The 16,705-nt window shown below is 36.8% G+C and overlaps 1 protein-coding gene and 1 pseudogene across 1 annotated transcript in view; both read right to left on the reverse strand.

Annotated features, from left to right (window-relative positions):
- NEB (nebulin) overlaps positions 1-16,705 on the reverse strand; it is a 191,705-nt gene that overhangs the window by 63,829 nt on the left and 111,171 nt on the right. The window contains exons 87-107 of the mRNA XM_039855663.1: positions 16,565-16,669; positions 15,870-15,977; positions 14,803-15,114; positions 12,383-12,586; positions 11,941-12,045; positions 8,635-8,739; positions 8,225-8,536; positions 7,419-7,523; positions 6,754-6,852; positions 6,465-6,566; positions 6,217-6,324; positions 5,256-5,567; positions 3,799-3,903; positions 3,589-3,693; positions 3,123-3,230; positions 2,266-2,373; positions 2,049-2,162; positions 1,474-1,671; positions 1,008-1,112; positions 220-324; positions 26-130 (exon numbers count right to left, since the gene is read on the reverse strand). Of these exons, the coding sequence (XP_039711597.1) occupies positions 26-130; positions 220-324; positions 1,008-1,112; positions 1,474-1,671; positions 2,049-2,162; positions 2,266-2,373; positions 3,123-3,230; positions 3,589-3,693; positions 3,799-3,903; positions 5,256-5,567; positions 6,217-6,324; positions 6,465-6,566; positions 6,754-6,852; positions 7,419-7,523; positions 8,225-8,536; positions 8,635-8,739; positions 11,941-12,045; positions 12,383-12,586; positions 14,803-15,114; positions 15,870-15,977; positions 16,565-16,669 (3,030 nt within the window). The remainder of the gene's footprint in view (positions 1-25; positions 131-219; positions 325-1,007; positions 1,113-1,473; positions 1,672-2,048; positions 2,163-2,265; positions 2,374-3,122; positions 3,231-3,588; positions 3,694-3,798; positions 3,904-5,255; positions 5,568-6,216; positions 6,325-6,464; positions 6,567-6,753; positions 6,853-7,418; positions 7,524-8,224; positions 8,537-8,634; positions 8,740-11,940; positions 12,046-12,382; positions 12,587-14,802; positions 15,115-15,869; positions 15,978-16,564; positions 16,670-16,705) is intronic.
- LOC120597390 (uncharacterized) lies at positions 14,448-14,563 on the reverse strand (annotated as a pseudogene).

The raw sequence follows: 16,705 nt of genomic DNA on the forward strand, positions 1-16,705 counted from the left end.
AAGAGAAAAGAAAAACTCAACTCACACTGCTGTAAAGCTCCTTCAGATTCTTGATTCTGTCATGATCCACTGTTTCTACAACTGTCGTATATTTGTCCTTATTGTGGTGATAATTTTCTTTATATTTCACCTACAGACAAAAAATGATGGGTTATTATTTCTGCTGTTTGAAAATACGTAAAGACGTTTGTTCTGGACAAGAAGATAAGACAGACGCACCTCACTGGCATTAATGCCGCTTTGAAGAGCAGTCAAATAAACGGGTGTATCGGTGACCAGATTATAATTTTGCAGATTTTCTTTACCTGCCGCTGTGTATTGTATCTGTGAAGAAAAACAAAAGTCATCAAATATGGTACAATACAGGTCTGCCATCAGCTGTAGCAGTTTTCGCCAACTTAGATGTGGGTTTCTGCTTTAATCCTAATGAAGAGGCTATCACTATACAGTCTTGCAGACTTTGTATGGCTGCCAAAACTAATAGTTTCTCTTGACTAAGAGTGGGTCTAGATTTTTGCCTCCTTCCTTTTGTCATATTTTCCATGCCTATATCCCACCCCTGACAGCAACCCTTTAATTTTGATAGTTTATTAGTTTGCCATATCAGAGCTGAGCCATATGCTGGGGGATTTTTCAAATAGCTATTTTTTTACTTCAAAACTTACTTACTCATGATCAAAGTATGCATTTGCATTCTACTCTCTGCAAGTTAACCTGATCAACTAAGGTATCGATGCTGAGAGTAGTTCACTATGAAACGCCTCCCAGATAACTTTTCATTAGAAATGTGTAATGCCTTAAACTATAGAGAGACTCAAACCGAGAAGGTCCAGCACTAGAGCAGGCCACCAGGAGAGGTTGTACCGGGCAGCAAGTCTTTGGTTCCCTTTGGTCATGCACTGTCAGAGCAGCTTTCTCTGTCTGGGCACAAGGACAACCTTGCCAATACCTCACCATGGATTCCATTGATTCACAGTGAGCTAGTCTATCTAGGAAGATGGGCTCACCTGACTCTGGAGGTCGTATGATTTCTTGGCTTGGAGGATCTGGGGTGTATCCCAAACGTAGCATCCAATGCCTTTCAGCCAATTCAAGTCGTCTTTATACACATTCTGCAAGGAAGAAGAAACAGTGAAAGATGATAGGTACTAACTAAATTTACAGTTGAACATTTTGATGATTTCCTATTAGCTTGTGGCCATGCTCAGGGCCTGCTTCATGGTCATAGGATGGGCCTCTCAGCAGCTGGGCAGTCTTTAACATTCTCGCCTAAGAAATTTAGGAGGAGAGCAATAGCTAAGTCCTAGCCTAGTATTAAACAGACTAAATATTTAACACAGGTGTCTCATGGCTCAGGGGGATTCTTACACCAAAAAGTGGTTACTCATGCCATTTTGTATTGAAAAGCATGGGGGCCAAGGCAGGGCTGCCTGAAGCCTGTAATTAAGTCTAGCTGTAGAAAAGACATCATACATCACTCAAGATCTCCTGTGCGTTTCGGGCCCGTATAACATTGGGTTCTTCCGGAAGAGATGTCCACTGGTGGAAGTAGTGTCGGTACTCTAGGTCGCTGAGGATGTATTGGCATTTTTTAGCCAGCACGTGATTCATCATATCATTGGGGATATGGATATTTGCTTTGGTGTCCTCATAATCTCTTCTGTAGTTCAACTAAAGAATAACATTTTTAAAGACAAAAATAAGAAAGAGAAATGTAAATTATTCAGATCAATCTCTTTTAGAGTCTTATTTCTAATATAGATCAGTGTATTTAGTATACACTAAGGTTAAAAAATGATACTTTAATATATTCTTCTTTTAAAATTTCCCATCCTTTTATAATACAAGGTAAATAGTGACCTTGTCGTCAAGTACAGAGCCCTCACTGTGTGTTTGGTAGTGGAGGAGGGAGGCTGGAAGCTCAAAGTCATCTAACACGCACAAGGGATGGGGGAAAGTCTCAAGACTGACTCATTCGCACTTCTCCGTCCCGCTAACCTCAAACCAAAAGGCAGATCAGAAACAAAGTCAAAGTGAGCTTTGCTTACCGCACTCCTCATCTTTTGGAAATCCAGACAATGAACCACACCAGGGAACTCACTGATTTCTTTTCCAGCCAGGTAGTGACCCTTCTGCTTCTCGAATGTCTCTTTGTATTTAAGCTGTAAAGTAGGTGCCACGTTGAGAACCACTGGGATTTTTAAACCAGCCCCTTGCTCCCCAATAAAGACTCTCAAACCTATGAGAGGAAAATGTCCTACTGACCTCACTGTTCACATAGTCGGCGTGCTTGGCTCCGACAATAGGAATGTAGCGTTCATCCAAGGTGTAGCCATAGGCCTTGGTCCCCTCCCATGCCCCTTTGTACAGTATCTAGAACAAAGAAATCTGTGTCAATGGAAGTTTGCCTTCGATTTCTTTCAGATACCACTAAAAAGAAATTGGTTAAAATCAAGGTGAAATATTTAAAGGTGAGGCTTAAATATTTATTTAGAGCCATTGGTACCTATTAACAAGTTATAATCTTTTGGCTTGTTGCACAGGAAAGCTACAGATTCTGGGACATTTTAATACTGAGTTTAACTATATTTACAGTTATAAAAGTCAAAACAAATTAGCAGGTAGGGAGAGAATCACAAAAGATCGCTTCCCATTGAGCATGCACACATACATCATCCTTTAAGCTAGTTGAACTAAACTTTAGAGGACAAATCCTCCATTTGTTGGCTGGAGATGTTTGTACATGATTGCCGAAGAGGGCCAGCCTTTCCTCTCTTTTTTTCTGGTAGCTGGTACAGGACTTGCTACATTATTATCTACCTATTCATTTGTATGTCTGTCTCTCTCACTTGTGTGAGCTCCTGAAGGGCTTGTCTCATGGAGCTTTAGCTCTTCAGTGCCTCCTACAGGGCCTAGCACATCACAGCAGCTCAAAAAATACCAGCTGAATAAATGTTACTCTCTCTGAATAATACGCTAATTTTAATAAACAAGACTAAATACAACAAAAAGTAATTGATCTCACTATAAGTTCAGTTGTTCACAAAATCATCCCAAAACATGAATATTGACAAGAGTTTACAATTAGGAACTGACTTGTATGTCACATAAATAGAACTTACGGTACTGTAGAGCTTTCCCATGTCTTTGGAGTGGGTGATATATGGTGTATCTGGAGAAAATATATACTTGCCCTTTAGTAATTTATTAAATGTTTCTTTATATTTTACCTAAGGAGAGAAAACCAAACAAAACCTTACTACAAATGTATTTTTAAAGTTTCATAGGATCTACCCAGCAAGATAATAATCAGTCTACATGAAGAGATTAAAATGAACTACCTGGTTGAATTTCAGTCCTTCAGCTAATATAATAGAATAATTTTGGACAAGAATATGGATACTGTCTAAAAGCGGGTATAATTATACCACTTAATAGTGGCTTTTAAGACATTCTTTCCCAAAGATCATTTTATAATCCTCCAATCTCATTTTCTTACAAGCAATTATCTGGAGTTAAGCCAATCTGTTCAGCGATATACCACTAGCTCCCAGTCTATATGCCTCATTGTACACATAGCAAACTTACATCACTTTGATTGACTGAGTTAATCTTGGCCAAAACAATCTCTGGAGGATCTACCACACTTGTGAAGTTAGGATGGTTGTCAAGAGCAGCTTTCTTATATTTTACCTGCAAAGACACAGAGATGAAGACAGGTCTCCCCCTACAGGGTACCTATTCCCACATGGCAGGTAAGGAGGCCAGGTATTAGGTAAGAAGAATAGGCTTTTGTACCTGATTCATCATTTCTTGGTTTTTAGTAACCCTCACATGGTCCACAGAATCCAGGGGGATCCAGCCAATGCCTCGGAGCCATTCCAGGTCGGCTTTGTAGATGTTCTGAGAGCAGGAAGAGAGATATGATGCGGGAATAAATGACTCAGAACAAGGTTACAGACAGCAGATTAGAAATATTTTTTTTTTCAGGTTTTAAAGGATTTCCTCCCATGATTATTGTCTCATTGATCCAATTATGATTTTATCTGTTCACTTAAGCAATATTTCTGGAACCTCTTCCTATGTATGAAGTACTGTGCTAGGTGCTTTGAGGGATAAGTATAAAGAAGATCTAGACATAGAGAGAAGTCCTTTACAAAGTGGAAAGTGGTAAGTGCTGTGAGGTCAAGACCACTCAGGTGCTATGGGAAGTAAGGGCAGGGGGCTGTTGTTTTCAGCAATGAGTATAAACAAAGGTTATACCAAGGAGGTTGAAATTTTAGATGGACTTAGTGTATTTAGTAATATAGAAATATGAGGTACATCCAGAATAAAGGAAATTACATAAGTAAATGCTCATGTGCTGTAGGGTAGGAGGAGGCAACCCTCTGGTCAAGCCTGTCTCTCACCTTCCCCACCTAGCTCCTGGATTCTCCCAACCCGCCCATACCAGATGAAGCGGAGTCACTAATCTGATTAAAGTTCCACGATAGCCTTCCTGCTGCATGGGTCAGTGAGGTGGGAGGTTTAATTCCAGACCCTGTGCTACAGGTAAGCTTTGACTTCCTGTTTTTGTTTTGATGATGATGAGAAGATGCAGGTAGGTCAGCTCCTTTGTGCACCTGAGCATCATGTTGATGCATCATGTTTCAGTTTCCTACAGACTGCTGGTGTCAGGTAGAGATATTGATTCAGGCTTCAGTACAAGGCCTAAGTCGCATTCTTTCCCTAGCTTCACCAAAGCTCTGCGTCAGAAATTCTGGGCCTTCATGTAGCTCATCAGTAGTTTGTGTCCCTTTTGTTTTTGTTTTGCTTCATTAATGCCTTGCAGAATGAAGTGCTTGGCAAAGCAAGAATGGGGCAGTCCCAGGTACTTCACTATGCTATTATGAAATGTTGTCGAAATCCCAACTCAATCTTAATTCCCACCAAAGCTCATCATTATTTTAAGTGAGTTGATAATTTTTCACGCAAATATGAATGAGGAGTTGCTGATGCCAATAGTATAGAAACACCAGAGTTTCAAAAAAATTGACTTTGAAAGTTATTCAGAAATGCACAGCCAGAAGGCAAAGCTGTCACCCAGTCACTGCGCCCAGTCTTTCTCCACATCGCATCAAGCTTCAATTCCCTTCTTGGAAAAAACTAAATATTTATGGCTCCAAGTTTCAAAGACTGGTGGTTCTGGAATGCTGCTTATCATTCTCAGAGTATACCATACTTTTCTAGTTAATTAAGAAACAAAAGGCGCTTACATCACTCTGTAGTTCATAGGCCATTTTTGCCTGAATAACATCGTTTTGGTCTGGATGGCATGTCCATTGGTGCAGGTAATTACGGTAATCAATATCACTGACAAGGGTCTGCCCCTCCTTGGCGGCCAACACCGACATCATGTCACCAGGTATATTGATTTTGGTCTTTGTTTTATGATAGTCCTCCTTGTATAGTCTGTCATTCTGAATCTGGCCCGCATGCTCAAACCAAACCAGTTTAGGATCATCTCTCATGGTTGGAACACCAACATAATGACCTTTTTGTTTTACATGTTCAGCTTTGTATTTCAGCTGGTGGGAAGAAGCACAGAGATTCCATTAGCTTTGATAAGTACACAGGGCAAAAGGGACTTTAAACATCAGCAAATTCAGCCTCCCAGCTTTTTGTGTCACACACCCCCCACCCCGAGAAGAAATAATAAAAAAGCACTGAAATAAATTTTAAGAATGAGGAAATATCAATTTAAATATCAGTTTTAAAATAGAAAACCTGTATTTGTTTTCTAAGTCTAATTCTGTTCTATCTAAAGGTCTAGAGGTTTTAGAAAAACCAGGGAATAGAGGAAAAAGTGAAGATGGTGATGGATGTTAACTAGACTTATTGTGGAGATCATTTTGAAAAATATACAAATATTGAATCATTATGTTGTACACTTGAAACTAATATAATGTTATATGTCAATTATACCTCGATTAAAAAATAAATTTTAAAAAAGTAAAGAACGCAAATAATAGCGTTTAAAGAAGCCAAGGGTAGAAAAAATGCTGAAAGCCCATGGGAAAAAGACTAGAAGGGAGCACGTACTCCAACCACCCCCAAACCCAGCAGGCCTGCCGAGCCAACAAGGAACAGTCCACCATGCTATGCCTTAGCATAACTGGGTTCTCTGATGGGCAAGGTCCAGCTTTTGCAACGCGCACTCATATCAAGATGAATTACCTCACTCTGAACATCACTAGAGTGATGCGCATGAACAAATGGCACAGCATCTGGAGGCAAAATGTAACCTGTGGCTTTTTGTTTCTCCCAGCCTTCTTTGTAGAGGTGCTAGAAGACAGAGGGCCACAACAAAGAGTTACACCAAGGAGTCAGAGTGGAGGAGTATGTTGTGTACAGATATTTCCGACAACTATGTTATGGTCCTCCATCCCCACGCAAAGTCCAAGGCATCCGGGTAAGACCCATACCTGGTCCAGTATCCGGGCTGCCTCCTGGGCAGTGAGCAGCAGAGGGGTCTCTGTGAGGGTATACTTTGATTTGGTGTCATTCCAATTTTTCCGATATTTAATCTAGAAATGAGAGGCAAGGGAATAAGTTACTTGATGCTAAGAACACAATGTAAGCAAATGCTAGCATCAATGATTACAATCTATATCTCAGACAATAATTGTATTGCCAAGTATAAGTAGGTGAAAAAGCTTTGAAAAAAAACTTCTTCATGATTGGGCAAGTTTAGAACCGCAGACATGTACTTACATCATTTAGGATCTCACCACTTTGTTTCGCTGTCACGTAATCAACTCTGTCATCCACAGGAGTAAAGTTCAGAGTTTCTATTTTTGTGCGATATTTTTTCTATGGGAAAGAAAATATCTTTTAGACAGTTGTAGTCTCTGATCCTGTGTGAGCTGAGAAGGATATGCTAAATTTAAGGACCTTTCTCTACCAGAAGTGTAAAGCATCATATTTGAATGGCGTCTTTTTAGCAATTTGACTTTCTTCTTAGCATTTTATTTTTTAACAAATGGGTTGGCTCCTTACATCTACCACAGATTTTAAAGTAACAGGTTTGCTTAGCTCCCAAAGTCATGTAATATATCATTACGTGTATCATAATACTCAATACAATTTTTTCAACTGGACAAACTTCTCTCAAGTGTATTGCTATTTCTGAAAAAAAGAAATTTTCCATCTATAAAATTCCAAGCATCGATAAGGGTGCTGGGCATTCTATTATGAATGTAGACCCATTATGTCATAGCGACAATATAGGATTATTTTGGAAAAATGTATGCCTGGCTTAAATGACAGCAATTGAAATTATTTAAATTGCCGACATGGAATAACTGCATTTTGGCTCACATATATTTGTTCGGTCTCTTAGGAAATGCACCGAATGGCAGGATAAAATCTTGGAATACCTCACTGAAGATATCCGCAGCGTGTTTGGCATGATTGACGGAAACGGAATCATTTGGCATCCACCCAATCCCACGTAACCATTCCAAGTCAGCCTTGTAAATAGCCTGTTGAGAATAAGGCCGGGATGAAGTCAGCAACCCTAGCCATATGGCCCTGTTTATTCTATTTATTGATCTGATGGAGAAATATAACTTAAGGATGACAGAGTCAAGCGGCTAGGCAGGTAACATAAGGAAATTAAACAGGAGGTCAGGTGGTATGACAAACCAAGGGACATATTTTCTATTTAGAAGGGATTAGCTTCAGTTCAGCTCTAGGTTATTATTGCCAGGGCTAATGCACCTCCAGAGCCTTATCCTCTAATTTTTCGAGAGAAATGGGAAATCCTAGGTTTGTACACAAAACTTTCTGGTTTAAAAACCTTGGCGACTTAATTCGAAAATTTTAAACACTGTGTCAACTAAAAAATAATATTTGTACCTACATCTCTCCATGGACTGCCAATATTTTACTTATGACAAACCTTTGTTGTTACTTAAATTCTATAGAAATATTATTTTCACAGTAGTTGTCTTTACCCTGTAACAATTAAGAACTATATTCACGCTACCATATATTTCTTGACACAAAGTCTAGATCTTTCATGGCTTTGGTGATTTTGATACCATACTATAAGGCATAACTAAAATCAAATTCTTGGCTGTATAAAGATATGAAATGATGACACAAGGATTTAATGACATAAACTTTCTGAAAGTAATGGCAAAATGAGAGAAGAACTCATCCTAAAATGCAGCCCACTCACATCACTCTGCAGTTCATAGGCTTTCTTGGCCTGAATCACATCGTTTTGGTCAGGCAGGCATGTCCATTGGTGTAAGTAATTACGGTAATCAATGTCGCTGACCAGAGTCTGGCAGTTTTTAGAATGCAAGATAGAAAGCATATCCACAGGGCTTTGGAACTTAGTTTTCCATTTGGCCCATTGCATCCGGTACTCTCTTTCATTCTGAATCTTTCCAGCTATGAGAGCCCATCGGATCTTGTTGTCATCCCTTGCTGTGAGGGTGCCCACGTAGTGTCCCTTCTGCTTCTCATGGTCAAGCTTGTATTTATACTGGAGATGGAAAAACAAAGCAGATGGATCACAGTATACTCTTGATGCACATAAAGATGTGCTTAAAAAACTGAGAAGTTATACAAGGCCATACTTACGTCACTGGCAATTTCCCTGGAGGCCTTGGCGGCCTGTATAGGGATGGCATCCAGCCGTACATCGCAGCTCATCTTCATTTCATCCCAACCTTCTCGGTAAATTTTCTGAAGAGAACAAAAAACAAAATATCAGTCCAGATTTAGATTTACCACTAACACCAAGGGCTCAAGTAGAATTAATATCAGAGGGATACGATTTTGAAGTCCCAGAACCAGTTAAAGAAAAGAGAATAGGTGAAAGAATCATTCTGCAACACTGTACTGTAATATAAGATCGTGTCTGGAGTCCAAAGATCTGGGCTTAACAGGAGTTCTTTCTTTTTAATTTGAATCATAGCCTTGATGTACTTGTCCATGGTTTATGTAAAAGAGTTTAGCTGCTTCTTGTATTGGTAGTTTTAGAATAAGTTTATGTTCAGACATTAATGGGCTATGATTGAATTTCTTTGATTCAATAATTCGATTTATTTAATTTTTAAATTCAAGTCAATTTTGTAATCTTCAAAATTATAACCTTTCTACATTTGTGGGTTTTCTCCCCAGTATAGTTTCTCAGATCTTCTTATGTGATTAGTGATGTATATCGTTTGGGAATGTTAGATGTTCTTGCTGAAGTACAATTGGATAGTAATAGTCATTTTTTCAAATGTAGCGTCTTTTGTTTGTGAAAAGAAGTTAATTAAAGAAGTGACTGATTTACAAATAATATTTTAAATATATATTCATATTTAAGCAGACATATTCTGTATTGGCAATGTCAAAAAGACTCAAACAACAGTAATTTAAATGTATAATTTAGAAATCATATCAATCAGTGTGAGAACTTGAACAGTGTAGAAATGAGGGGTAAATTTCAATTATTGATAGTTTTGTGGCTTTTACATGTCTGAAATATGAGCGCTCAGGTAAATTTTGTCTTTATAAGTATGGATTGGTTTTGTATGAATTTTCATTCAAGTTTTTTGTATGAATTTTGGGTGGTCCTATTTTAAGAACTGACTTGTTTTCTGTACAAAAAAAGTATTCTCCACATTTAAATGCTTATATTAGAGAATACTTAATGAAAACTTGTCATTATGGGTTTTTTTTGTTTTTATTTACTTCTTTTTATTACATATATTATTATACTATTATCTCATATGTATTAATTTTCGTTTGCTTATGTGGTCGAATATATTTTTTATTTGAACTAAAAAAAAATCTGGTTGGACACCAATCTTCTTCATCTATTAACTTTGAGAACATGGGCAAATTCTTTAATCTTTTTAAGTTTCAAATTTCTCATTCGATTAAAACAAAATTACAATTTTTTACTAATGTGGTTAGTTTGAAGATTGAATGAGTCAATTTAGCGTGAATTTGCTTGGTTACCTATAAATTGCATACAAATAGTCTAAAAATGTTATGCTTTCTAAATGATGGGAAGAGTTTTAAATAGCAGATTTTTTAAAGATTATGGTAATGGTGACACTTGTGTAAAGAAATGTACATACAAATGGGATGTTTGATTTCTGCCAAAACACAAGCCATTCTCATTAATATCTAAATATCTAAAGTTAATAAATTTACTTTTGGCATAGTTTCAAATATTAGTCTTGCTTACATCATCATATCAATAGTAGGATTCTGGTATTTCCAGATACGGAAATGTATCATGCAAAAGAGAGCACAGGAGATTTCCCAGAATTCTCCTGCCAAAGATGACTCTGTATCAAAAGAGGCCAAGGAGGCTATGTCGAAATGAAGAGCTGACTGCCTCTCAATCCAGTCACTTGATGACAAGAGTACAGTGCACCATAATATAGATTCTGATCTGAAAAAAATGTATCAGTGCTCTAAAATTTTGTTTTTCCTCAACCTTAGAAAAATTACCTCCCAAGCCACTCATGATAATGAGTTGATGGTGCAGTTTGGCACATAGTGAGGAATCTTTGCTTGGCAGGCTCTTTCTCTCACATTTATTATTTTTTGAAAGATGCAAAGTTTCAAACTATGGTGAATTACACTAAGGTTGTATCCTTCTTCTAAGGTCATACTTATTCTAAACACAAGAAACTGTGATCGATGAAGGTGGTACCTTTTTGAACTTTGCTGAATTGCAGAGTTGCCACATACCTGAATTCTCACATTTTATCTAATAGATTTTTAAGCTGATTCCCTTGTTTCTCCCAGGCATATAAGAATTTATTCTGCCAATATGATAATTTCACCTTTTTCTCTCCAATATTTATCTTTTATCCTTACTTATATAATTATTTTGACTTTAATGAAAAGCTCACTCACTTAGCTAGAACTTGCAGCAAATGTTAAATAACGGTGATTTTAGTGGGCATCTTTGTTTTATTCCTGATTTAAATGAGAAGCTTAGTTACTGAGGATGAGCCTGGCCTTTGATTTGAAGTTTATTCTTTTAATCATGCCGAGGAAATATTCATTTATTCTTATTTTATTAAGATTTGATTTTAAAAATTTAGAATAAATATTGGATTTTGTTACGTGCTTCTTCAAATCTAGTATAATGAGCATACAATTATTCTCTTTTGTTCTACTACATTATTAGCTTTCTGAATATAAAACTCTCTTGGCATTCCTGGATGAACTCTACTTGTTTGGGTCATATCATATTTATGTACTAATGAATTTGATTTGTTAATATTTTATGTAAGATTTTCCACATTATTATTTGTCTAGTTTTCCTTTGTGGAACTATTCTGACAAATTTTGGTAATCGTGATAGCTTTTATTTTTTTCATTGGGCTCTATGATAGTTTGTTTATTTCTTGAAGCCTTGAAAGAATTCTCCTGTGAAATCATCTAGGTGACCCTGGCATTTGAGAAGAGGAAGATAAGTCTTTAATAACCCTCCTAATTTTTTGCAATATATTTTCATTCTTTTTCTGGGGTCAATTTTGGTAATTTGCAGTTTCCTGGAAATTATAATCCAGGTTTTAAAATTGAATTGTAAAGTTTTGCAAAGAATTCTCACAGTTTGAGTTCATCTGAATGTTATTAATTCCCGTTTCTTGTTTGCGTGTCTCTTCATTCCTCTTTCTACTCTCTTGTTCTTATCACCTTCTCCCTTCTGTCATGTTAACATTGGCTCATTAGTATCTGGCTTTGCCCAGTGACTCAGAGCCAGGAATCTGCTTCTCTCCTCCCTCCTGGTCCAGGGCTGATGCTAAGGAGTCTTTCCCACCTCCATCCAGTCAATCTTTCTCCCTTGGCTATGAAGAGTTCCATTGGTGATATTGTAACACCAACTGGGTGACTTTCCAAACAAAAAAGGACATCTGTTGCAGTACTTACATTGCTCACATTAAGAGCATTGGCTCTGGCAAGATTAATTTCTGGAGTATCTGGCATTATGTGGATCGAGGTTTTATCCTTGTCCCAAACTTCTCTGTACTTTGGCTATGAAAAGAGTCAGTAATAACAAAATTACCCCATAACTTTCAATGCATAACTTCCAGTTTTCCTGATCTCAAATCTTTTCATATTAAGGTAAAAATGTTCTAGAATCTTTTCACATAATTTACTCAAATTTGAATAAAATCTGTATTAATAATTTTTATTAATACTTTGAATTTTTGTTTAAAATTAATAAACAACATAAAACAACCTATCTATATTATTTATTAAAATACTTGCTATCATTATCATCATCATTATTATTAGATTACCAGGTTAATTATTAATAATTTGTTTATAACACTAACTTAATGTTAATATAGAGAAAAAGGTGACTTACAATACTAATATTTTCAGCATTCGATTTAGCAAGGACAACTTCAGGTGTGTCAACGATACTCGTGTACTTGAGTTTCACCACTGGTGTCCGATAGACACTATCTAGTAGGATCTCCTGGGCATTTTTGACTCTCAGTAGTTCGGGAGACCCATCAGGCATCCAGCCAATGCCACGTAACCACTCCAAGTCAGCCTTGTAGATATTCTGAGAAAGAAAACAAAGTTAACTAGAAGTAAGTTTTTAAAAAATTGTAGTGAAATAAGGAAGCAGTTTTGTGTTACATTTTATCTTCCATAAACAATAATAAAAACTGAGCACTGGCCCAGCAAACTCCTCATATGCACAACAGTGTTTTGTTCTGCTTGTTTTCTGTGGCTAGGGGTCTGTGTTGGGTGCCTATGTACATTTTAAAAAGCAGAATGATGTAGAAAGAGCTCTCTGCTTGGGGGATGCATGAAAAAATTTTGAATAATATTAGGTAATCATCATACTAGTCAATGTGGACTTTAAAGCAATAATAATGGGCTCTCCAGTAAGTTCTCCACAAAGCAGCCAGAATGATCTTTTCAAAATTCGCAATTCAAATCTGATGTCACAACATTCTCCTATCCTTTGGCTTCCCATTGACTTAAGATAATGACCAAAATCCTTAACATGGACTGGAAGGTGAGGGAAGATCTAGCACCAACCAGTGCCTACCTCTTCTCCCAGCCTCATCTTGTATGTGCCTCCTTTTGGCCTGCAAATTCTGACTATGTTGACCTTCTTTTAGTTTGTGCTTTTCATATGTTGGCCATTCTGTGTCTTCTTCATGGATGGAGCCAACTCTTCCTCTCCCATCATATCCTCACTAAATCAGCACTTCCTTAGACAAGCTTTCCCCATCTCTCTTTCATAGTGCCACGATCATTCCTTCTCAGCCATCTCATTTTTTACTGATATTCTCTAATTTAACATCTATCTTTGTTATCATTGTGAATTGCCTAACATCGGGAACTTTGTCTTGTTTCTCCTTATTTATTCACAATTGTATCTTTAGTGCTTATCATATTTGGCACAAGGTGTGCTTAATAAATATTTTTAAAAGATAATGAATAATTCCCTAGCTCCATAATTTTGATCTCAACTGGGTTTTCTTTTTCCAAGATAGCACCTCCCTTTGAATTGGGATTTGCATTTTTTTGATTATCTAAATTTGTTTCCCTAGGCATAGGTAATTGGATAACCAGATAAAATTGTTAAATATCAATTATTAATTTTATTTAAAAAATCATTGTGTTCTTCAGAATAATATTTTAATAACTAGTTAATAGAATATAAATATCAGGGTAAAAAAGTAATAGGAGTAAAAAATGTAGGAAAATTTCTACCATAATGAAGAATGACATTATATGTTTTATTGTGTAAAGTTTGATATATACCCAAAATTCAGAAGAAGAGATTCTCAAAGAGGATTACATTCTCTAAGAACTTAATTGATGTGCATTCCTTAATACACTTATGTGATTCAGGTTAACGAAGAGATAGCATTTCTTGAGAATTGCCTACATCTACCAGTTGGCAATTCATTTAAAATGATGGACATACTTTCTGGTAAGAAACTCATTCATTATGAGAAAGCATCTTTTGAAGCTTTGGGGAAACAAGTTAAGATAATTTTAAAAAGGTATCTCTTCTACAGAAGAGATAAATAACCTGAGGGAATCCATCATTTCCAAAATATTAAGTGGACATAAAATATGAGTAAATCTAAAAATACTTCAGGTAAATTAATGAAAAATCATATTGTGAAGAACAGAAATTTTAGAGAAACTAGTGAGTTTGGAGCATGCTATTAACCTTTGAAATTAAATTTATGAACTACAGCCATGTCCTTCTTCAATAAATAATTGAAGGACCATGAAAATTCTTATATTTAATAAACTACAAACACTGCACCTGTTAGCAAATCTATAGAAAAATTTGGGAGCACCATTAACAATGAAAATGAAAACTTTCTGAATAAACTAGTAGTAAGGTAGGAAATTATTATTTTTCTTTTTTCATTATTATTTATTATTATTTATGCCTATAGCACCTGGTCTTCCTAGGCGGTCTCCCATCCAAGTACTAACCAGGCCCAATCCTGCTTAGCTTCCTAGATCAGACATTGGGCTTGTTCAGGGTGGCATGGCCATAGACCATGGACCATGGCTCCACTGGGGTATGAACCCAGGATGTGCATGTAAAGCAGATGTGCTAACCACTACACGTCCAAGGTAGGACATTATTAAACTTGATAAAATGCTAAAGAGAAGTGCTAACATAGGGAGAGTTGTATCTTCCCAAGCACTGGAAGGAATGAGGAGGCAAAGCTGTGGAAAACTTCCTTCCTGGGGAATCGCTCACTCCTCAGGCACCCCTCACAAGCATACACTTACATCACTCTGAAGGTCATACGCCTTCCTGGCATGGATGATATCATTCTGATCAGGAAAGCAAGACCACTGGTGCAGATACTGGCGATAGTCCATGTTGCTTGCTAAAGCCTGGCTTTCTTTGGCAGTGTTGATGGACACCATGTCCCCCGGGATGGAGATCTTGGCCTTGTGGTCATTGTAGACCTTTTTGTACAGCCTGTCATTCTGCATCTTCAACACGTTTGCTGCCCAAACCAGTTTAGGGTCTTCCTTGGCATTGCGACATCCAATATAATGGCCTTTCTGTTTCTCGTAAGCAGTTTTATATAGATACTGGTGGATATAAATTGAAGAAAAAAAGAGTTGTTTTTCTAGACAGTCTGTTCAAAATAATTCTATTCCCTTCCATTACCCTTTGGGGGGCACTGTGAGCCCCTCTAAGGCAAGAACTGTGCCTCTAGATTATCTCCCAAAATAGGTTCATCCAGGGTTTCCAAACTTCCATCATTGTTCGTCTCCCTCAGGTTTTGCCACAAACAGGTGCCACCTGTACTTCAAAATTTCAGTTAACTTGATTCTTTGTTTAGATGAATTTATTTTTAAAGTGTAAACTTAAACTTTTATTTTAAAATTTATAATTTTATTTAAATGGAATAAAATCAGTATTTTTCTAGCATACATTAAAAAAATATGTATATAATCATTTTAAAAAATGCTTGTTCACGTACTACATAAAATTATTACAGGAACACCTCTGCACGCTGCATTTCAAGAAACTGCAGAATTCTTTTTACCCATAAATATCTATTAAGTAATTGTAAATTAACTGCTATCAAGATGATATTGAAAAGAAAATAAAAATCTGTGCTTAAACATAAGAGGAGCAGAACTAAGCAGAGACACATGGGAGCTGTCAAATTGTAAAAATTGTTCTTGAATTTGGGATTTTAAAACAAGACACTAATAACAATGACCTCCATTCTACTGAAATATAATTCCTGGAGAATTAAGTTAAAGGTTAGTACGGCATTAACCCTGTGTGTCTACTGTTTAGTGTTTGTTAAAGCTGGGCAAGGAGGAGGTCTTACGTCACTGGCAATATCCCTAGAAGCCTTGGCATGCTGGATTCCTATGGCGTCTGCTCGCAAGTCATAACCAGTCATCTTCATGTCTTCCCAAGCTTGCTGATACTGTTTCTGTAAATAGAGATTGCAATGCCACAGTCAATCTGAAGAGGGAGCTACTGAATCAGTGTAGCTAATGTGTTCAAGAATAAACGTTAACAGTTAACACTGAAAATTAATCTCCCTTCAAGATTTATGAAATAGGCTGGTTTCATATCGAACTTAAGTTCCAGTAGATTTTTAACAAAATTCAGTAAAATTCTCTCCTAATAACTTTTTTTTTTTTTAAGAAGGAAATTTAGGAGACAGTAAATCATGTAAAAATGGGGAAAAATATATTGTTTGGCATTTAAAAGGAAAAATAGAACTATATACTACTATACATGCATATATATGTTTTTTGTTGTGTTTTTGGAGAAATCACTGCATTTTTCTTTCCAACAAAGATAAAGACACACATCTCTATATTTTAAATACATATGAATACACGCACACAGATAGGCATGCACACACACAGCAATTATCACTAGCTTAAAGACTGGAAATAAGAGGAATGGCAGGGCAATGCCTTAAGCTAAAGTCTCTCTGCAGTATACTGCCGAAAGGTTCGGTGAGGCAGAGAATACTGTATGAAACAAGTGGGATGTGTAGTGCCTCACATTGCTGATCTGTATGGCATTGATTTTGGACTGCAGCATCACCGGAGTGTCTGCTGGTACATTAACATTAGCCTTCTCTTTGTCCCAAGCATCGCGATACAGTGGCTGGTAAAAAAGAAAAACAAAGGATGATTGGTTAGT

Source organism: Pteropus medius, unplaced genomic scaffold (genome assembly GCF_902729225.1).
Source record: "Pteropus medius unplaced genomic scaffold, Ma_sr-lr_union100, whole genome shotgun sequence".
Taxonomy (NCBI): Eukaryota; Metazoa; Chordata; class Mammalia; order Chiroptera; family Pteropodidae; genus Pteropus; species Pteropus medius.